Raw genomic sequence first — 23,991 nt, forward strand, 5'->3', positions numbered from 1 at the left:
CATGAGAATAACCGAGCTCAGCTGAAGAGGAAGGAGATCTCAGACAATACAGGAGGGGTCTTGACTACTCTCCATTTGCATTAGCAGGGTTCCAACATTGGCTTTGACTGCTCTTCTAGTCTACTGCTCTCCTGGGCTCCCTTTAGAACTAGCAATATTAATGACTAGTGTAGCCACCCGAGGGAGAATTCCTTGCTGAATTTAATCTACATGAAATTTGTGTGGTTAAGATGAATAGCTTCTCAAGAGCTATATTCTGTATTGAGCCCTTCTTAAATACAGAAAGCTGTGCACTTATCATGCACTGCCTAGGTAAAACCTGCAAAAGAAAATGAATTTGGAAATGGAAATAAAAATACCTCCAGTGATTTAGAAAGCCTTGCCTGTCACTATTATTTCTACAACTTACATATATTTCCTACATATTCCAACAGAGTAAACAAAATAAGCACACTGATTTTTTAATACATTTATTGAAGCACTCTAACATCCTTGAACTAGTATGACTGAAGCTCAACAAATCTTTCCCCTGCCCTCACTATCTTCATTCTCCATTGAAGTAAATAATGGAGGAGCTCACCCAGAGCAGTGCACATGTGTGTGTTGAAGGGGCTGTGCTGGGTGGTAGTCAGCTGTGATTGATCCCATCACCCAAAAGCTGGTTAGTCACACAATCATTAGCAAAGGGGCTATTACAAAAATGAGGCTGAGATATTGTCAGAACTCAGGACATCCCTTTGGGAGGACCCTTGCCAGGGGGCTCAGAGACCCTGGCACAGAGCCCGGAACACCAGTGGGTTCGATTACGAACCATGGAGCAAATTGCCACCTTTACATGAAGAGATAAAAGCCACAGCAGTTTAAATAGTGTAAGAATAAAGTTATCACAGGGTGTAAATGTAAATTTTAAGATTTTTAGTATAGAGGTTTTTGGGGACAAGATGGAGGGTTTTGGGTGTGTCTCGCCTTTCTTCTTCTTCTTCTCTACCTCCATCTTCGGTGGTGATGTTGGCACTTTTAGATTGGTTTAGAGTAGAAGCTCACTGTCTAACATAGGTGATAGGTATTGGAAGTAGTAAATTGTAAATATTGTAGTATATAAAGATAACACTGCCCAGGGGGCAGGCAGAGTGCCTCTGACTGTCCTGCTGAGCAGATCTCAGATGGACAGGAGAAAGAATTTTATAGATAAGATACAATAAACAACCTTGAGACTGAGAAATGAAGAGCCCTGACTCCTTCTTCAAGCACCGGGCTGGGAAAAGGGACTTTTGAACTTTTCTTGGGGTCACTCTGACCAGCTAGAGACACCGACAAGATATGAATTAGGTCAGTAACAGTTTTGACTTCATTTTGTTTCAAATGGCCTGCATTATATTAGGTGTGAATCAGACCTTTGTGAAATGAGGCTAAGGCTCTGGTGTCAGGATTTGGTAAATCCTGTCCATTTATGTTAAGTCAAATATCTCTTCTCATATAAAATTATTATCCAGCCAGCTAAGTGCTTTTTTATAAGTAATCATGTGAGTGAAACTTGACTGTCCAAATATTTATGTAAAAAAAATACCAGTAGTCAGATATGCATGACTGAAATATATGAAAATTCAAATAAAGAGATGCTTTTCCAGACTAATCATTATGAAAGCCAGGTACGCAAAGCTTTAATTCTAAAGTAACATATCTATGCTTCTGCTACAGGAAAATATGATAGCAAGAAAATATACTAAAGCATGGGCATCTCAAGTCTATGACATGGGGTGCTCTTTAATTTTCTGTTCATTGTAAATTACTTAAAGATACAGGGGACTATTGCCATTTGTAACTCCAAAACAATTTCAAAGCCTCTTGATAAGTTTGGATCAAATATTTTTCCCAGTGCAGAAATGCTTCTCCCCTCACACTCCAACTTTGCTCCATTTATGGCTCTGAAATCTCCCAAAAGCTTTGCACTTCAGTGTGTTGTTTGAGAAATGTCTAATACTTTGAAACTATTACATGAAAAAGACTAACCCATATCTAAACAGAGCACATTTTAACACCCTTCTTTATGGCTTCAGCCATAGCAGCTGTGTGTGGGACAGCTGCTAGAGAACATGGCTTGTCCAAGCTCCCACCAGGAGTCTCTGTAAAAAGCAGTGAGCCAAGCTGCCCATCCCAAACCAACAACTTATACAGAGAAGACATCTAAAGCATGAGGCTTCAGTAATGAAAATCCTTGCAGAGGACTTACTCTTGAAAGTGAAAAGCAAGAGGGAGCAGTGTCCACTGATTGTAACCTTTTTTCTCCATTTATTCTTTGAGAAAGGCAAGTTCTGCAGCGCTGGTTCTCCTGGCTCTGAATTTCATGCAGATTTTTCCACACAAGATTCAGAGCAGTTTTAATATGCAAATGCACATTAGCTTCCAGAAGCTTAGATGAAGATATTACAGAGTCAAATCATGGTATTGCTGCTAGGTTTTCAGTCCCCAGATTATAACACTTTTATCTGAGACTGTACTTAAATGGATAATGCCCAGTATATGAATTTATGATTATTTGTTTTCCAGGTCTGTTCAATACCAATTCTGCACTGTCATGAGCTGCACATCAAAGAAGAACAAGAGGACTACAGTTTTCTTTGCAGTATCTGCAATATTCTGACTATTTATCAAAATAAATGAATGATGGGCATAGTCATAACACAAACCTGAGACTTTCCAGTAATATTCAATCAGGTATGAAAACTTAATAGTAGCATTTTTGTAGATACCTAGTTGAAATGTTGTATGTATTTCATTGCTATTGGCTTAGATGTGAACTGCACCAGAGTTCAAGGAATGTTTGTACCCAAGCACGTGACCTAGGCACATTTGCAGCTAACAGCATTATTAAAAATTAATCTTTATAAATACATAATCGTTTTTGTGTCAGGGCAACTTAAGTGGTTCCTGATCTTCTGCTGTTCTTCATAAAATGCTGCAATATATTTTGTCCTTTTCTCAAATAACCTAATTGCTGGTGCTGTGGATAACTATTGACTAGTATTAAAATAATAGAGTTAACAGGCAAGAGTTATGAAGTGTGTGCATACACAGATGGGTAGAGATAAAGAGGTGGAGAGAACCAAGTTTTGTAGGTGCGAAGTGTTGCATTTTTTTGCTTTTAAAGAACAGTGGTTTTGTCTTTGCAGTGCCAGTCTATTTTGTTACTAAGTGGTTATTTGCCTGTCCTGATGCAAGCACTCTATATATTGCCCAAGCTGAAGAAGAAGCACAGATTCTATTAAGTATTTTTCTAATTTAAGTAGAAAATTGCAATTATTTTGCCAAATCCTTTAATTAGCAGATGGTATTACAGCCATTGTCAGTCAGATACTGCTCTCAGTACACCAGAGCAATCCCTTTATTCTCAAGCGGGTCACGGAGATGTAATCAATGACAGTATTTCCTCTTTACTCTCCTTTAATTAAGCAGAACAGAGCGGGGAAACCACATGACAACTACAAGACCACTGTTAAAATGTTTGAAACCCTGAAACTGTTTTGCTAGCATTGGGATAAAATCAACTCAGAAAGAGCATTATGGATTTTTTGATGGAGCATCCAATTTGCCTATTCTCATCTCACATACGTTTGCCTGAGGTTTGGGTACACATGGAACGTGGCTTTGATGAGAACTGTCATACGGAAAGCTCTCCAAGAATCTCAAAAGCACTTCAATAACACCAAAGTGATCTAATTAACTCCATTTACATTATATACCTCTAAAAACTGATGCCACAAAACCACACTGATGGTATATTTTTAAGGACCTGCTATTCTCAAACAGGAAGGCAGCCCAAATATTAATATTACCAAAGGGTTGTTAGCTCCTTAAATCCTACTGTTGTGCTCACTGAGGCAAAAGCACACTGTTATTTTATTCCCCTTCCTTGGAATCACCAGGAACAATGGGTCCAGACAGCCATACCTTCACTACAAACAGAATTTCTTCAAACTGGCCCATGGCTGTAAGCAGCCCACAACAGCCAGCAGAAGTGGGATAGGCAAACACACACACATCAACAAGACATCCGAGGTGCACTAAAAGAGTTTTATCAGGACATATATTTCCCAGGTATTCACTATTTAAGAGTTTCTTTAGTGTGTCTGTAAAATAGATTGGTGCCTGACTGGTTTTTTATATTGACTCTTCTCAAAGAATTTACTCCATTTCCACCATGCTGCTCCACATTTTGTAGCCTCCTTGAGCTTAATGCACTCTGTGCAAGGCTGACAAGCTATTCTGTCAGATCCAGTTTGTGCAGTTTCACCTGGTTGAATGTTCCCACCAAGATCTGAACTCGTTCACAACCCAATTCATTGCATTGGCCTGGCACTTCACTCAGTAATGCTCAAGAATGCCCAAGAGTGTCCTGAGCCTCTCTGAACACTGTGGTGTGAAGCAACATCCAGGCACACAAAACACTGGGAATTAGGGTGAAAATTTTCACTTCTCCTAAGCTTGCTGGCCACTAAGCTTTTCAGTTGCAACCAAATCCAGTAGGAATTCTTCATCTGAAACTCCTGATGAGCTCTGACAATTCCAGAGTGGAGGAAAGAGCATATGCCGGTGTGTATTCCTGTACTGATGAAAGAAACATGGTATCCCTCCTGAATCTCTCACACTGAAATAAGTGGAGATGGAAAAAATAAGGCACCTTCTTATACAGGTCCAGACACTACACACTCACTTTCCATCTTACTGGTATTATCACAACTGTATCACTGAGAGCCCTGCAAATCTAGTAAAATATTTTACTTTTAGAGACTTCTCAGTGTCTGTGTTTTTGAGAAGTATTAATGGCATAAGAAAAAAGAGCCTAAATTACTCATGTCTCATTTCAAAGCTAGAAGAAGCTGAAAACAGAAACCTACTATTTTAATGTGTTCCACTTTTCCTTCTGCTCAGGGTCATCCAATCCATAAATTCAATTCCAAAGTAACATAAAATATGCATATGTTTACATAAAGGCTAAAAATGTTATACAAATGGCAAGAATGGGAATGGTTTTTAAATTATATAGCAAAAGTAACAAATTAAAATAAAACATGAATAGTAAGAACTAGAACAGATACCACTTTGTGCCTCTCCAACTCGTTCCAGCTTGCTGACTTGTACAATATCTTTTATTTATATATCTCTATATATCTATATGTATTGCACTTGAATAAGCTGCTCTGGAAGGTTCAGGCCCTAAGTTGAGTTATTACACATTTCTTAATACACTTAATCTCACAGAGTAGCTGCTCACATCGATCCACACATAGCACATTCTGTGAAAACATAATTTATGGGCCACATCTCTTCAGTATCTGGATTTTGACTAGGTTTTTAAGACTAGCAAGGGGAAAGTAAGAATGAATGCATGTGAGCATGCGTAAATGTGCAATAATCACAGCTACTCATGCTTGTTTGTCTTCCTACCATCTAGATTCAGCCTCTACTTTGTTCCTCAGGTATCATATTGTCTGCCTCATACCTTTCATGTTCAAACACTGAGCAGAAGTTCACTCCAAATTAGGAATCAGCTTAATAATTAAAAGACCTGTACCTACACAGAATAAAATGGACTGGTTGAACAATGCACTTCAGGGCAAAATTTATGCTTTTCTTTACAATGCCAGTGTTACCTAACCTGATGGATTTAATAGGAAGTACCTAGACATAACTGAAAGTAAAATTTGATCTGAAATATCTGAAACAGAGGTGTAAAGCAAAGTACAACTTGATCTTATGTAAGCAAAAGTCAATTGCTACTTTGTGTTATCCAAGTGACACTAGTGGTAACTATTAAAAAAAACTGGGGAAGATCACAGTCCGAATATAAAATGAAGTGAAATCTTAGCCTAGCACTGATCTGCGGCTAGCATGACTTTAAGGCAATCTGTGCTTTGTTTATCCTCTCCTTGCCTTCCCACTGGGCTGCAGGACAGAAGACAAGCTGAGAAAATACTGTGAGCCAAGGAGCTGGCCTAGATGGCTGCCTGAGATACCTAAAGGCAAGCTTAGCTTTGGCCGAGGTGCTGCTGGTTGTCTCCTGCAGTTTCTCTGTGGGAGTTACTGCCTGGGCAGAGCCAGGACTTGCGCAGGCATTGCACCTGATGGAAAAGGGCTGAAACGGGAGTGGTGAGTCACAGCACTCCTCTTGGGCATGCTCTGCTCCCACCATGGGTAAGGTCTGCTGCTGTCAGTTATTCCTGCAGGGAATGTGATGCTGTCAACATCTGCTTGGGATGCTTCTGGCAGAAAGAGCTGGAGCCACAACTTACATTGTATTGAGGAAGCTGCTATCTCATTTAAGGATTCTCCCATGATATGCAGCATGGAAAAAGGAAACAAAATTCTCCAGAGGTGCACTCTGAGTAATCTCAAAGCAGACAGTATTAAAAGGATAAAAAACAGCTCAGGTTTTAGTAAAATGCAGTGGCCCACTGGCTGCAGAGAATATCCTGTGGCACAAAAATGATTGCAGGCAGTTGGCAAAAAGAGACAGGTTAGTGTGCTCATGTTAGCTCAGGACTGATTCCAATTTTTTAAAATCTTATCGATTTCCTAGCCTAATACTGAGTGAAATTTAATTAAAGTGGTGCTTGAATTTAAGTATTTCACCATAATATCAGCTACCCACTCAGTACAACACTGCTCTCATCACAGACATATTGACTGGAGTTTACACAGTACTTGCTGCTTCTCCACCGAGGGCTGATTGGTCCCATGATGATCATGCTCCTCCTGCTTTCCAGCTGGCACATTTCATTAAGAGACAGCTAAAACTGCCTCAGTGGTTTCCTCATATTACTTTTCCACATAAGCAGTTGGTTTGACTACCAAGGGGATGCCAAGGAGTCAGGAACAGGATGAGAGGGTGGCTTTTGAGAGTCTCTTCCTACACAGAGGTAGTCCCACTTCAAAAGGCTTTGGGAAACATTCTCATGAGCAACTGAAAATGCCTAAAGATCTCCTGGAGACTAATGGGACCAATGCACTTACATTATTCAAGAAAAATGAAACAGGAAAAATTAGGTAAACAATGAGCCAGAAATCAGCATTTTGTAAACAATCTCCTATTTGTTATTCATCAATATAATTTTGTTCCACTGTTATCTCCTCTAATAAATGTGTGTGCATTTTTTGTGCTATTTTTGCCTTGTGAACATTACTTAAAATAGTGTTCTCACTATTTGGAGTGCCTTAGATACACAGCAAAAAGCTTCCAGCAGAAAGCCTTCACTACATTTTTACAGAGGGTCAGGCCTGTTGTCACTGAAGGCGATGAGATTTTACAACCAAGTTTAACAGACAAAAGGATGGCCTATATCATCTGCTGCAGGCAGGCAATGTAGTGAGCTTGAACATGAGTATAGATTCCAGGGGAAAAAAGTAGGACATAAGCATATATACATAAAGGTTTTACAGAAATAGCAGGTGTTAGATAAATAGGGAGACTCTGCCCTACCAGCAAACCAACTATAATATGGATCTAGGGCTCCTAAATATTAGCTCTCTTTTTATCCAGCTTCTCTGCAGCACAAGAGGCGTCATTAGACCAGAAGCAGAAGTACTTGGCTTAGCCCATACCTTGCCACATATGCTTGAAAAAGCTATTGCTTTGCTCACCTTAACCTAAAGGGAGTTTCTGACCAAGGACACACACCAATTTATTCACAATATGCATACTGGTACCTTGTTTGCTCTGACAGTGGCTAAGAGAGAGCTCTGCTCTTCTGGAGATACTGCTGGATTTATTAGATAATGCAAACCTCAAAGCCCCTCTTCTGTTTCTCTCATTTAGCTGTGCAGTGAACTATGATTTGGCCTACTTTCAATTAGCACAGAAGGGGAGCGTCTCAGCTCTCTTCCCCTGTGGCTTTTCTATCCTGTGTATTTGCAATGTTCACTTTTATAACCTTTCCTTCTAGGGATGCAGGAAAGAAAACAGACCAATATAACTCATGGGGCAACAAGGTTACTCCAATATACACAGTATTTCCTGGATGAAATGATGTTGCCAAGACAACAGATATCACAGGCAAAAGCCACTCTTCCTCGGGGCACATAATTCCACAGACAAATTCTGAAGATCCTGGTCAAATACAAGTTCTTTCTCTCAGTGGTCATTTTGCTGATAAGGACAATAGGACAAAGATGTCATGACTATGCTGAAGAGCTCACAGTCAGCTCAATTCAATAAATGAACCAGTGCCAGAAGACAACTAAATTGTAAAACAGTTATGTCTTCAATAGCAACAGGGGCTCCAGGCCTCTGGAAATCACTGTTCAGGTGTCAGCACATGGGCTCGCCAATGGGCTGCTGTTAATGGCTCCTGACTGATGGGAGGCAGTGGCCAGGGGTGAGCTCATGGCCTTCTACAAGAGCAGCTCAGGTAATGCCTTCTCAACAGATCAAAGAATACTACAAATAATGCCCTGACTAAAATGTGAATTGGCATTAATTTTGTTAATTCAGTTGCCCCACTTCAAGCCTCAGCTGCCTGCATTCAGAAGGTATAACAGCATGAATGACACAGCTGAGACTTGGCTTGATCTAAGTGCAGTCACTCAAATGAGGGCAGCTGAGTTAAGCCAGTCTCACAATCCTTGCAGTGAAATCAGAAAATGGACTAATCTGCCAGACTAACAAATGGGGGGATTTTGATTGGTTTTGTCAGCTTCTTGCGGTGCATTTTAGCCTGCAGGAATGTTGTCTGCACATTAATGCCAGAAATACCACAGCGTCACTGGCCTCTCGTTTCAGCACAATGCCTTTGCAGATTCAGATGCAAAAAACCAACATCAATATTTAGAGGTAGCCATTCCAAACTGGAAGTTTTCTGGGGCGTAAACATCACATCTAAATAAAAGATAGTGCATGGACTTGGTTACTAGCAGGGATGAGTACATGTGCCAGGGCTCCTGCATCACTGCAGCCAGCATGAGAGTTCTGTGTTATGGAGATCAACAATGGATGCCTGGCTGACTGTGTGGTCAGTTCAGATCCATCACTAATTAAGAGCAGCTGTTGCTGATTTCATTATTTTAATTTATAAACCAATACACATAGATTTTCTGTAATAATCTTCCCATGACTGTTCTGCATTTGTCTGCCTGCAGAGTAACCTCCTGATCTCTCCCAGGGGTCTGATCAAAACCCTGCAAATGTCTTCACACCCTGGCTCTTGCCAAAGCAAATGGAAGCATGAGGACACCCAAGGATTCTCCACTTATCATAAAATCCAAAATAATTTCCATAAACAATTTCTCAGAAGCTTCTTATTCTGATGCTTATCTTCCTTACAGAAGTACATCTGATGAGAGGTGTTGCCGATATTTTCAAGTTAATACTGAGGTTGTAAAAGGATGCCATATGTGCTGCCACTCTTCTAAACTCATTGGCCAGCCTAAAACAAGAAGAGCCAAAGTATTCTTTTCTATAGCACCCAGCCAATGCCTTGTTTTCTCCCATACCTTCCTGCATATTTTTACCAGCAGCTGTGGCTTCTTTGTCTTTAAATGCCTTCATTGGTAATTCCACTACCTCCTTCCAGTTTAGGCAAACTTCCATCAGGACAAAAGATCATAAATTTGGAGTGTTTGTGAAGTTCTGGAAGGCTGGTTAGGAAAACTTGACCCAAACTGCCATTCCTAGGCTTATGATCAGACGGCAAAAGAGTCAGGAAGGAGCAACCCATAAAAAATTGTGTTTCAAAAGTTCTGTCTCTCATGGAATTTCTGAGTTGGATTTTTTCCACAATTATAAACTAGAATCCTTCAGATTGAGGACTGAGAGGGTGTACAGGAAGCAACTAAGTGGTGAGAAAAAACACTACCACTCAGGTACGCAAACTGTAGCCCAAATGTCATCTAATATTTCACTCACAGTCAACTACATCTTTTTTCTTAACTGATGTTTTATCTATCTGTAGCATATTTTCTTATTAGATGGGAAAATGGGAGGAATGCTACTTTGACTACTTAATACAGACTTGATCCTACACCCATAAAAAAAAAAGAAAGAATCAAATTATCGTGTTTATGGGCTTTTGATCAGGTCCATAAAGCACACAGGCTATTAGATGTACATGTACAGTTTTGAAAATGTAAGTGCCAGTACAGAAGTGTAAATGCAGTATTGATTCTTGATGACAGTGATAGAAATCACGGGCTTCAAACGGTCTTGAGGCAGAACTCAACTATAAAAGGTTGCAAGGGTGCTTTCTAAATACATGTGCATACCCTGGAAACATTCTGCCTGCAGATATTGTTTATTACTGCAAAGATCTGAGCACCCACCAAGACCCACAGTCTTCTTTTGGGTACAGAGGACCTGAGAAAGGTGACTGTGCAGCTGGCAGAAGCCTTCCTGGCCAGTCCATATGAGCAAAGGCTTTTGGTATTCAGCAACTGCCTGCCAGTCACCCTGCGCTCAGCGAGGACAGCAGCAGAATTCATCAGCTTCAGCAGGAAGAAAATCAAACTCATTGTCAACCATTTTCAGCACAAATATATGTCACTGCCTTCAGGTAGAAGCATATCTGGACCTTCTTTGGTCCTTCCTCAGACTACTGCTTATCTGCATGCATTCAGCTGTCAGCCCCATGCTACTTTAACTAAGGAATTAACAAAGAGCACATGGAGACCAAGAGCTTCCTGCAAGACACAGGGAAGTGAGCAATTGATGTTTTCAGATTCAAGTGGTAGCTAGTGGCTGTCAAATTCCCTGTAACTATTCTTTTAGAATAGGCAAACAATGCTGTTGGTTAAATTTAAAAAGTGTGATTCACCACAGCAAAAGGATGCTTTTTAGTGCCTGTTTTGATAAATAGAATTGTTTGGGAATGCCAGTTTACCTTGAAGAGATATAAATAGAACTCTGAGGATATTAAGGACCAATAGTGTTAATTGCCAAATTAAAAGCATTTAAAGAGAAACTAAGGTCTGTCCTTCAAAAATTCACATACACATACTTATCTGCAAAATAAGAGACTGAGAAACTTCATTTTTCAACCTAGAAACATATACGTGCTAATTCAGTAAGAATAAAAGGAATAGTGAGTCATGTTCAGCATCATGGGTCTATTCTACCACTATTTTATCTAAAAGTGTGGAATATTCTGCAGATAATAAGCAATTCAGATGCAGTTAACAACAGATAGTAATATGTCTTCAGCCTACACAAACAAATAGTAACCAAATTAAGTCTTATTTTTAACTACTTCTTTATATAGACATCTTACTGTGGAACTGAAACATTCATCTGGAAGTGTATCAATAAAGCAAATTTTTAGTATTCAGAAAATCTGTATGTTTCTCCAAATAGGGAGTTTAACTTCTAAAAGGAATGAGTACTTTTTCCCCATGCTTTTGGCTTTCAAAATTTTCTTCTACATTTTAGAAATCCTTTTTATTACCGTAATTCTAAAGTCTCTCTGAATTACTTGACTTTGTGAGCTGCATGTCTGAAGAAACCCTACAGATGGAAAGAGACCCAAAAAAAAAAAAAAAAAAAAAGAGACCTGGTCAAACTGCAGTCAAGTCCTGCAATACTTAAGAGTCCAGTATCTACAGGTGTTGTTTGCAACAAGACTGGGATGGGTTAGCAGCAGAATTTGGAAGAGAACCAACAGCTTTCTCTCTTCGTTAAATGTTCTAATCACCACCTTGGACTTCCTTTGCCCAGTCCCTCAAGCAGTCCAAGTAGCCAGGTGCAGCTTTTACCAAAAAGAGCCTCGAGAACCCACCTCTTGTGACACCTCAGGTTGTCTGATCTACTCTTTCCTGCACATTAGCTCCTGTGATGACTTACATGGGTGCTCAGGAAGAGCAATCTGAATTGGAGATTCAAGGAGGATCACCAATGCCACATTAAAAACTTATGTGGACACTTTAATTCAGAACTAAATTTGCCTTAATGAATTAAAATAAAATGAATGAGTTTATGAACTGCATAAACTTCCACCCAAGGATTTATGATGTTATAACTAATCTGTTTCATATTTATGGTTTAAATAATTCAAGTTACAATGTACAAACAAGACTTAGAATAAAAAAAACTTAGACCAAGGTTTCTATGGAACTGTTCTTCATCAAGCTATCTTTTATTTCTAATTCATAATCTGTATTTTCCTATTAAACCTCTGTATATAGGGCAATTCAGTTTCCCTTTCTAGCAACTATTTATTATTCCTCAACATACTAGCCCTGGCATCCCTGGAAAGAGCTGATGAAGTTAATGGTTTTGTCTGGGTGATTGCCATCCATGTTTCAGATCCCCACAGACCTGGAATTCTCATCCCTGCTGCCAATACCCTATACATCTAACTGTACATGCCTTTTTAATGCAGCCCATGGACAGGGAAATAAAGGGCAACTACTGTGATTAAAAAGTCCCATCAGATTAGACCCACTGGGCTGCATGCTCACATGACCAAACCGACCCATTTCCCAATCACAACACGGGTCACATGTCACAGCAGGACTTGCTGGAGGTACTGCCATGCTGCCCTCAGGGATTCCTGCTTCATTTCCCCCCTGCGGGAAACACCAAAACAGTAAAGAGAGAAAAAACTGTATTCTAGGAATAAAGCTTCCTCAACAGCACTTCTCAGTGAAAGCACCATTGTGAAGACAAATTTCCTCATGGCTTCATGTCACTGTGAGAGGTGAGTTTTTTCTGTGCCTTCATATAGGCAGTGAAAACCCAAAGAACAAAAGCCAGAGGTCGGAGAAATACGAATTAACATCCACGCTTCACATGCAATCTAGACATAAAATGCAGCTTCAACACATTTTGTTAAGCGAAATCATTCTAAAATAACCTGTAAGGACACAGTCTGATGAAGACCCTCCATTTATGAGTCATAGCAATAAAAACTGAGGATGTACAACAACTTTTTACACAAGAATGAGCTTATTCCAAACACACATTCTCTCTCCCCAGAGCCATATATCCCATTATTGCTGATTTGTTGCTAAAACACCTAAAACATTTCCAATGGACATTGTTCTCTAATCCATATGCCATGAAGAAGCTTATACTATGAACAGCATCTATTTTCAATCATCACAATTTGTACTTTTTCTAATGGATTAATTGTATCATATTATTTTAACACAAATGCACTGTTGTAGAATTATGTTGCAGCATTACAGTTTGGGTGGCCTCATATAATCTTCACACAGCAGCTGGAAATGTAATTAGCATAAAAACCAAACAGCCTCATTAAACATCTCTTTCCTGTAAGACGGGACACATTTAGAGGCCTCGTTTCACACGTTCCATTACAGCTGGCACGGGGGTAGAACAATCCCAAAACGCATTTTTCAGCCCAGCTAAGCAAAGCCCACTTCTTAAACCCTGAAAATGTTCTGCAGCACAGCTCAAGAAGACACAGTGATACTGCTCTGTAGTGGAATACATGCTCCCAGAGGAGTGATTGTTTCCTCCAATTTTGAACTAGGAGCTTCCAGTTGGCAATTCAAGTATAAAAATAGACAAATGCTTTCACCGCCTTCCTTGTACAAATCAGATCTGCAACTTCCGAATGCATTTCCCTTCTTTTAATCTCCTTAAAATGACGAATCGGAAAATGCTGACAATTTAAAATACCAGCAATAGAGACAAACATCGGCCATCACTTTCCCTTGCTATTAAGTTTCTTCTGCCACCCTAGCTTTGGGCCGTTTATCTAATTGTGAGGCTGAAAATGACCACTGGATTTAAAAATCTCTTTGAATCTTTGGTTCCACTGCAGTAAGCAGATACACGAGATAGTTTTCTCCCTCTCTAGAATGGCAAAAGATGAAAATTTTAAAAAGTTGCCTACAGTTTTGCATGAATTCTGGTACATTTTTCTGTCAATTTCTCAAAAGACATTAAGAAAATGTCAGTGCATACAAAAAAAAGTTAAATGCAATCCTAGAATTTTTTTTTCACTTTCAAAATTCAGAATACATTAAGTGTGCAGTTTTGGATCAATGCAAAAATAGAACTGTCTATGGATTTTAATTTTTATTCAGTCCCTGGATGCAAGCAGTGGAATACTTCAACAGACCTAAGATACGAATGGTTTCCTGTCTACCAGGCCATTACATATTTGAAATTCAGGTTTTTAACTATACTAAATAATATCTAGTTCCAATTTCAAACAGAAATGTAAATTTGCATAAAACTCTTCTAAGATTAATCTAGAAAACACTGAAATACAACAATCTTATTTTTTTAATTTCTATTTGTGTAAAAATATTTGCTTTATTCAGTGTGCATTCAGGAACAGCCTAAGTTCCTGCAAAATGCTGCTTTTCTTCAGACAATGACAGCTTGTGCTTCCCTCAAATAATCACAACATGGTGAACATAGCAGCCTTTTCTAACCCTGAAAAGTGGTTGTACTGCTGGTTTTTAATAAAACCAGAGCTCTTTTTTTTGCAAGTTGGGACTTAGTTTTATAAAAGTGCCATTTTTCTCTCTTCTCCCAAAATCTTGGAAGTGATCAGTGATTTTTAGCGATGCCTTAATGCTGTATGAGCTGCCTCAGCACAGCAAAAATACCTGGCTTGGACCAGCATCTGTATCACCTCCTTGCTGTTTCACTTCAAAAGGGCCCCTAGGGGTTTTACACAGAAATATTAACAGGCTTTGTCATGTAGGAGAACAGGAAGGACTCTGAGGTATTTCAGGCTTCAGGGTGGCTTCAGACCCAGCTAGCCTGGAGGGGACACTGAGCTCTCTCTCTGAGCCCTGATTCAGAATTCAGAATTATATTTCCAACTTATTAGAATATGAACATCAGGGAAGAAAAAAACCCATAATTACTTCTGTTCTCCATATCTAAACGTAGAGACAGTCTGGCTTGAAAGTATAAGAGGAATTTTAACTGAAATATTTATACTTTTCACATGGGATCACAGCAGATATTAAATAAAATTCAGAAGAACAGAATGGGACCATAAAGTGCTATAAAACAGTTATCCTTGTTAGACAGTAACCCAAACAAAACAACTCTTTTCAACAAAAATAGAACCTCTGCAGATAGATGTCAATAACCTGGCACTTGGGAAAACCACACCAAGTCTCTCACCCCATAGACCACGTCCCCAGAAGTACAGGCAGGGGTGAGGCCAGCATGTCTGCAGCCTGTGCTTCTCCTTCCTTTCCCCAGGCAAAGGTCTTACCTAAATTGCATGACCAGTTTAATACCCTAAGGGTTTTATATGAGAGAACACAAGAGGCAATTACTGGCAAAGCAGAAGGTTTAAGAGAAGCACTGGCAACATATAATTGAATGTCTCCCATCTGGAATACTCTGGAAAGAAAAGTTTAAAATATTTACCTGTTGTAGTTAGAAATAATCAGCAGTAGGAATCAAATTATCTGGGTATGGTTTATGAATAACAGTTTCTTAAATTGAACAGCTTTATCACATTTTGTTTTCTTCTTGTTATTTATCAGAAACACTGAAAAATTCTTGCCTGTAAATGTTGCCAATTTAAGCAATCCCCTCTGCTGACTGGGAGACTTAACTTACATAAACACACTGACATATGATTTTTTTAATAGTGTATCTTTAAAAAAATCTGGTTGGAAAAAGCACCAAGGATTAACAAGAGGGAAAAAAAAAAAGATTCAGGCACAAAATTAATATCTGTTTTAAAGCAAATTTTGGGTGTGGGGCAGCTAAAGGCTGGAGGAGTCAGCTTTGTTGAGGCTCACTTAGTATCTTTTAATGGCTTGAGTGAGACTGAAAGCAAATGGAAGAGCATGTTACACTCTCCCCAAAAAGTAAACTGAAAAAATCTACATGCTCCCTCTTTTGTGGCACTGTCGACACTATTTGGCTTAAATCTTTAGATTGAGAGTGCAGACCTCCTCTATTCCTACCTAACAGAGTAACTTCTAGCAAGAGAAGCTTTGCATCCTCTGTACAGATAAGTATTAAAAGAGTCTTAAGGCCTTTAGGCAGCAGATAAATCCACAGACCTGCCCTGAATGTCCTTTTCCACCAAGCCAACTGATGATGCTTGGCTCACAATGGTTTGCCTTTTGGCTCTTTGATATTCTGTGGTCTACTTCAGCCCCAGTCTTCATCCTTTCCAACTCCCTAGTCCTATACCTTGAGACAGGTTTTGAACACCAATCTCTACAATGTAACCTAAACCAACGAAGCCTTAAATCAAACAGGAGCAGATCTTCCCTATTCTCAGGAGGGTATCCCAAGCATGAGGCTAGAAAATCACAGTCGTGTCTTCCCTGGTCACAGACCAAGATGTGGCTCACTAGCTCACCCATGGGTTTTGGGATGGGAACTGTGGCACCAGAGGACCGATATGTGATTACTGCCCTGTGGAGGAGGACTGCAAGTATTTCTAGGAAGAGAAACTGGGACACAAATAAAAGGAGGTTTCAATGTACCTAGGAGGAACGGCTGAGTTCAAAAGATTTCCTTTCCTGCTTTTCTCTTGTCATTCCAGCTAGTGTCCTTCAAGTACAAGTTACACGCTTCTTTCTCTCTTTTGCCTGAGCACTGGGATTCAGGAAGCAAGGATGGTAGAAGACAGATGTACCAATTCTTTAAAATGAAGGACACCAGAAATGGGAAATGACAAAACAAGACATTTTTCTCTACTCAAAATCCTCCAAGCGGCTGAAACACTTTTTTTCTGAAAGGTTGCAAACAGTTGGCTTTTGACGAAAGTAGCGATAAAAAACCTTCAATAATATTTCAAGTAAGTGCAGAATCTATTTCCCCTCAAGCTTCTTTCTTTCAGAAGCAGTTCCTTCTCCAAAACATCTCCAGGAAATGACATTTCAGCATGTGTACAGCACTGCAATAAAACAGCAACACACCCAGGAACATTTTTCAAGTTCACAGCAAGGCAAGCAGAAGAAGATCAAGCTATTAAAAAAATTACAAAGGTTTAGGAGAGGAAACAGTCAGCTTGCTCTCTTGCTATCTGCTTTGCTGATTCTCAGAGAGCCCCATTTGGCTTTAAAAATCTTGACTAGTCTTCTAGAGCCATCTCAGCTGCATCCAGCCAAGGAAATGTGCTTGAGTATAGAAAATTATGTTTCTTCCTGGCTTCTTCTGCCATGAGACTGCTCCTTGTCAGCAATAAGAAATCATCCTCTCAAGAGACAGAATTTTGCCATTTAGAAGTTTGCCTGTTCTCCCAGCTTTATAATACCTCACATTTTTGTTGAGGAGGCCTTGGCCCTGCATGAAAGTAAAGGTTTCCACACTTCATGCAAAAATCTTCACTAATTTAAAAAATATATAGCAAATCTTTGACTGTAGCATGAATAACAGTGTGGTCGAATTTGGTTTCTTTGTCGAAGTCCCTGTATATGGAACTTCAGTGTCCAGAGAGTTGATGCTGTACTGTGGGAGTCTCATCACCCATCAAGGAACTTCCAATAGATGTTCTGTGATAAAATGATTTGCAGACCTGACACTGAAAACCACATTGTGCTGGTGGGAACTTCACTTCTGTTCAGGAGGAGAATTACTGTGATGTGGCATTCACATTCTCTGAAAAAATTCCTTCCCCCAGGATTTTTTTCCTGGGGAAGCTGAGAAGCTTCAGAAAAAAGGAAAGCAATTCTTATCTCATTTGCTTCTCCTGTGTTGGCTCATGTAGAATGTGTTTGGAGATTTTTTTACCCAAAGGTGACTGCCTGATTAGATTCTGCTGGGAGTTGTTTTCACTCATTGGCCAACCAGGGCCAAGCTGTGTCGGAACTCTGGAAAGAGTCACAAGTTTTCATTATTTTCTTTTTAGCATTCAGTAAGTATTTTTCTGTATTCTTCAGTTTAGTATAGTATAGTATTCTTTAATGTAATATGGTATTATAAAGTAATAAACTAGCCTTCTGAGAAGATGGAGTCAGATGCACCATTCCTACCTTCGGTGGGGCTTCCCTACGAATACAATACTGTGAGAATTAACTTGTTTCTGCTCCTGCTGTGGTACACTGGTGTCCCTCACAGAGTGTAATATCCCTATTTTCTGAGATTATGCCTAGCCAAAGCCCATCTTTCATTCACAGGGCACATTCCTTACATACCTCCTTAGCACACCACCTTCCAGCAGAAGAGGCTGCTCAGATCAAACCCAATGGCTCATCTGGTGCTTCCCATCTGCACACAGATCACCCTACCCATAATCTTCTCTACCTGCTCTGGCTGCTTTACAAAATACCTAATGATGATCTCACAGAGACCTCACAGCTGCGAGGCAAAGGCATGAGATGGCTGCATCAAACCCCTGACTCTTACCTTTGTTACCAAGTCAGCACCAAGGCAATGTCAGACTTTATGCCCTTCTGCAATGTCACTACACGGACACCAAAACCAATGTAACCTATAAACATATAAATTCTACGAAACATGAACATCCTTTTGACGCTCTGCTTGTCAGTGACAATACAGCAACAAAGATGGAGGATGGGGGACTTATGCTCAAACACCACAATTTGAGTATTGATGTGCTGAGAGGAGTCATATATAGTAAGCCTAACACTGAGGTCCTCCATCAATCAAATTACATAGTGTCTCGCCTCATGCAATTACCAGGTGTCAGAAAATAACTTTTTCAATCACCTAAAAGGATTTTTTGCTCATTGACTGCTGAACTGTATTTTAAAACATTCATCCCTGAATAACTAAACAGAGCTTTCAGTCTGATAAAGATATGGATACAAAATGTTAGCACTTGGAAATACCAAGAAAAAGGCAACCTTTCAACTTTGCATATCAGCTTGACTCTCTCTTTCTTTCTGTCCTCTCCCAGAAAAAAATCTCTCATTAATTTCAGAGGAAATTTCATCAGATTAGGCCATGTGTTTTGACCCTTACCACTTTTGACATTAAAAATAATTGAATCCATTGTTGCAGCAAATAAGGGCCTAATAAAATACTTGTATTAGTATCTATTTTTTGATAATTACTGATGTTCAGTGCAGGTGGGAAAGCTTGGGTGCGTGCCTGTAGGACACTAATGGGAATGCTTTTTTTCCAAGTGTCACATTTATCAGTGCACTAGAAGAAAACAAGCCTGTATTATGAAGTTTCATGCTGGCTCTCATTATGCCATCTCACAAGCTTGTCCTTTGATTTATTATAAAGATTAAATCTATTTCCTCAGTGAGATCAGAGGTACTAGACGAGGTCATGCATATGCTGGCAGAAAAATGCTAGTTTTCCATGTGTCAAATCTTTTGTACTACACTTCCCAGGTTCAATCAATGCTTCTTAATTGCTTAACTGGGGGGTCTTGTAGGGTGCTGGTCGATTCTTGTTCTCCAGGGTTGGGGATGATGGAAACTGTGAGGTCCCAGCTCTCTCACAGTCCAGAAGCAAATCTCTATCCCTGCATTCTACGAGGTGCTCAGCAAATTTGACATCCTTGTCAATTTTGCTGCAGTTAGTAGCAGGAGCGCTGACAGGAATACCAATTTGGCAGAGCAGCTGCAGGATACTGTTAACTTACTAGAAATAATTTTTTTTCCAAAAAAAAAAAGAAAGGTTTTGGATTCAACTGAGATCAAACCCGGTACTGTGACTGACAAATGTTCCTGGAGACCCAGCTTTTAAATTGGTTTTTCAGACACTTAACTCACTCTTACTAGGGGAGAAGATATGCTGGCATGTCTGGTTCAACTTCTTATTCTTCTGAGAAGAGAAAATACATGTGCTCAGTCTGGTTTTAATCACTGTGTACTTTCCAAATATTTTGGTAATGGGGCAAATCTTAGCAATACTTTTTGTAATGCCCAGAGCAGGCTATGGAGCCATATTCTATTCAGCTTCAAACCAGTCAGTCTAAACACAGCAGTATGCAGCTCAGCCTCATCAGATGGAGCTGCAGAAACCATAAAAATCAACAGTAGGCAAGCTTTGGCAACCCATAGTGCCTCCTGAACAGCCATGGTTATTCTCCTAGTTGTAACCAACCAAGGCAGCATGCTGAAACTAGATTCAAAGCAATTGTTACCACAGTGTCCACATATCCCTAAGAGCTACATGGTTTTCATGGAAATCCTACTACACTACACTATGGTTATGACTGATGCAGAATATGAAAGACAAGTCTTTTTTTTTTTTGCAGAAAGATGTCATTTTTGGTGACAATAGATTCTCATCTGTCAAGCCAAAAAATATGATCATCACTCAGAGTGATATAGCCATCTAATTCCAGTTCATTAGTTTCTGGCTGATGAATCAGAAAGGAGCCTAAACAGCACACAGTAAAGAACTCATTCAGGTACAAACCCTGAAAATACTTATTCTGCATTTAAACCCATTCAAGAATTCACACTTAGTTAAATGAGATGTCTCACCCCATTGTGGGCCACTTTCAGAAGTACAGGATTTGGGGTGCCACAGGTACACCCAAGTAGTGCCTAAAACCTTCCACTGTGCAATACACAGGGCAGAAAAGCAACTGATTGTAGCTCAAGCCTCTTCTAACACTTGAAGGAGCTTTCTTTCTAGTTCTAGTGAAAACAATAAGAAATTTGGAGGAACTCCATGTTTTCTCATAGATAATCCAGGCTAAAGACTTGCAGAACCAAATGTAGTAATTATTTGCCATCATGAAAGAACAAAGAAAATAAACCTTCTAAATAAATTGCAGAGCTTTCATCACATGCATCAATGTCTGCATCTGGGATTCTTGCTCAGATCAATTTACATTATAAACCCACATTTTTTCTGTTTCTCTTTTTTTTTAATAAAAAGGGTCTTGAACTAAAAGTGCAAGAAAGCAATGGCAAAAGGAGAAGTGTGGCAGGAACTGAGATTCAGTTTTCTGAAAAAAACAAAGGACACATCATTCCTGCCCAATGGAATGAGTAATTTCTGGTTATGCAAGTTACTCAACACAATGTCAACTTCTTTATCCTGTATTTTTCTCACTCCTTTATTCGCACTCACAGGAGCTTAAATGTGGCTAAATCAACCTCTAGCATTATCTTTTCATACTGCCTTTTCCTTTATTCATAATCTGTGGAATCAATATTCAAAGATTTCTTCTGAGTTAGGCTCTAGCTCTAGTAGCAGAACCTGAAAATACAGCTTTGGTGAGCTGCTGATTTAACTGCAGTGCACCCAATGTGTCACTTTGGGGCTTTTAAAGAAAAAGTTTGTAACAAAGTTAAAGATCTTCTCTTAGAATCTGATTAATCTTTCCAAGCCAAGCTTCAAGAGTTGAAATACCTATAAACTGAGGCTGTATTACAAAGGCTGTATTTTCAGCCTTGATGAGCAAAAAGTTCCAGATTAATAAACCGACCCCAACGCGACTGTTACCTGCTGAAGTGTGCTTAAATTTTTCACTCTTCTTCTTCCTCCATTTCCATGGCTTAAAAATTCTCCCAAGAGTGGCAAATTTGCTCCTTCTTCTGATTGGAGGCGTGTGAGTCCCAGGTACTAGAGAATCTGAACGCATTGCAGCCAGTCTTTCCACCTCTTCAGCTGTAATTTCGGCAAGAAAAAGAGAAAAACACAAGGAAGGTGGGAAGTGAAATAAATGCTTTAATAAGTTATCAGAAAACCACACAGATGGCAAAAATTTTTCATGGACATGGAGAAGAATACAAAGGGAAAAAAATTTTTAATGTTATTTTCTTTTCTTTTAGTGAAACTGTTACTCTACTGTAAAGAACATTAGTAACAAAAAGATTCAACACAAATATGGGTTATTATGTTATAAAAGCCATGGCTTTTAACAAATTTTTCTACATAGCTCTAGACAGCTGGCAGTTCAGCCATCAGCCATTCCTGGGGAAGTGTGACAGAGAATGGGGAAGGGAAAGCCAAAAAAAAAAAAGGATGCAATATAATTTAAAAGAAATATTACAAGGGTTTTTCTTTTTTAATTGCAATGGAAAGAAACATTTTGTTTTACTAATATTTATTAATAGTAAGGACCCGCATAAATAATGAGCCTTTGGTACCATTACTGTGTCCATTAAAATTGCTTGGGTTATAAAAAGGGGCCACATTAGAACTTCCTGATGAGAGAGAGGGTGCTAAAAAAATCATAGAATTATTTGTGATGAAAAAAACCTCTAAGACTGGGTCCAGCTGTTAACCTAGCACTGCCAAGTCCACCCCTAAACATCCTCAAGTGTCAGATTTACACATCTTTTAAATTCTTCTAAAGATGGTGACTGCACTACTTCCCTGGCAAGCCTGTTCCAATGCTTTACAACCATTTCCATGAAGAAATTTGTCCTAATATGCAATCTAAAATCTCCCTGGTGCTACTTGAGGCCATTTCCTCTAGTCCTACCGCTGGTTACCTGAGAGAAGAGGCTGACACCCACCTGGCTACACCCTCCTTTTAGGTAGTTCTAGAGACCTTTAAGGTCCCCCCAAGCCTTCTTTTTCTCCTCAGAATCTCTCCTGCCTTAGATACTCATGATAAGACCTGTGCTCCAGAACCTCTACCAGCCCTTCTCCAGTACCCTGTTGTCTTTCTTGTAGCGTGGGGCCCAAGTCTAGTCCCATTTTTCTGCCCACTCACTGCCCTCCAATTCTTAATTCTTAGTTTTTAACATTTAAACTTTTAATTTTAGATTTTAATACAGTCCTCACTTAGGGCCGAATTCCCTTGAAGGGGATAGAGGTTTTTACTGAGCTTCTGTTCTTAAGATTTGAGTTATCTGCTACCTTTACCCTGTAATACATTATGATAGTCTCCACACTGAAAAAAAAAAACCCTGAAGAACTTAAATTACCCTTCCTACTTGATGAGAACAAGAGAAGTCTGGGGATGGTTACTTGACGTAGTTATATTGCATGGTCCCTCTGTCCCACATTTGCAAGATAAAATTAATGCTGATAGTTTTGAGAAATAACATCTCTGTCATTAGAGGCACAGAGAATGGAAAGCCAGGACCACAAAGAAAGCACCAACAGGGGGAAGGTACCAGCAACATGAGAGGTTGTCTCTATGCCACAGCTGCTTGGTTCAGTCAGCATACAAGCAGGGGTTTTGTGTGGTTTGTTGCTGTTATTTCTATCTGTTTATTTTTTAAGTTGTTGTTGGTGGTTTTTTTTAATTTTTTTTTTTTAAGGGATACCATTTCCCGGACTTGTGTTGTAATGTGACACTGCCACTAACACTGATTTGAGTGGTTTGCACACACAGTTCAGATCCATAAAGACAGGATGCACATTGTCACCTCTCCTGCTCTGAAGACAATGACCCAGTGTTTCTATTCACATCTCATATTTTAAATATTAACCTCAGGCATGAGCTTGAGCTCAGGAACCTCAGCAAGAACACTGCTTTGAAGGGATGAGCACACCCACTCCACATTCACCAGAGATTCTGGCTGGCAAATTCTTATGTATCTCAATGGAAATTTTTTCAAGGCTTTAAGTGAGCCAAATTTAGGTTGGTTTTCATGGGAACAGCCAGAGATGCATTTCTAACACAAAGGAGGTTTCATTATCAGAACTCCAACTGAACTACTATTTGAGTCCCTCAGGTTTTTGCAAGAAGGTTGGTTATTTTGTTATTGCTCTTTTGTTTGTTTTGAATGTTATCATGCAACATAATCCTTTTTCCTGTAAAATATCAATGCCAGATACAGGTGCCTGTAACTTTCCAAAGAAGAAAAAGCTAGCCAGCAAGATAGAGTGAACCCAGATATTTCAGTGGAAATGGTTAAAAACTGCTATTCTTTGGGGTAATAAAGAGAAAGACAGACCTTTATGAGAACATCTCTTTTCAATTTAAAGCAGAGGGGATAAAAGATAATTCGGCCAAAGCATTTCATTCTGTTCCAGCTCTTTGGGCCTGACTGCCTGGAGAAATACCTTCTTATCCAAAGAACCCATTAGAAGGCTCTGTCCTGTACAGGGGCTGGGACATGCTGTATCAAGCTGGGAATTGCCTGGTTATGCTTAATAAACCATATGGGTGAAAAGAAGAGAAACAGAGATTTCCTTATACTTTCTGATTT

The 23,991-nt window shown here is 39.5% G+C and overlaps 1 protein-coding gene across 2 annotated transcripts in view; it reads right to left on the minus strand.

The window, feature by feature from the left end:
• PHACTR1 (phosphatase and actin regulator 1) overlaps positions 1-23,991 on the minus strand; it is a 302,064-nt gene that overhangs the window by 100,847 nt on the left and 177,226 nt on the right. For both annotated transcript variants that reach the window (XM_050970747.1, XM_050970748.1), the window contains one exon: positions 21,326-21,490. In XM_050970747.1, the coding sequence (XP_050826704.1) occupies positions 21,326-21,490 (165 nt within the window). The remainder of the gene's footprint in view (positions 1-21,325; positions 21,491-23,991) is intronic.

The sequence above is a fragment of the Serinus canaria genome, chromosome 2 (assembly GCF_022539315.1).
Source record: "Serinus canaria isolate serCan28SL12 chromosome 2, serCan2020, whole genome shotgun sequence".
Classification (NCBI taxonomy): Eukaryota; Metazoa; Chordata; class Aves; order Passeriformes; family Fringillidae; genus Serinus; species Serinus canaria.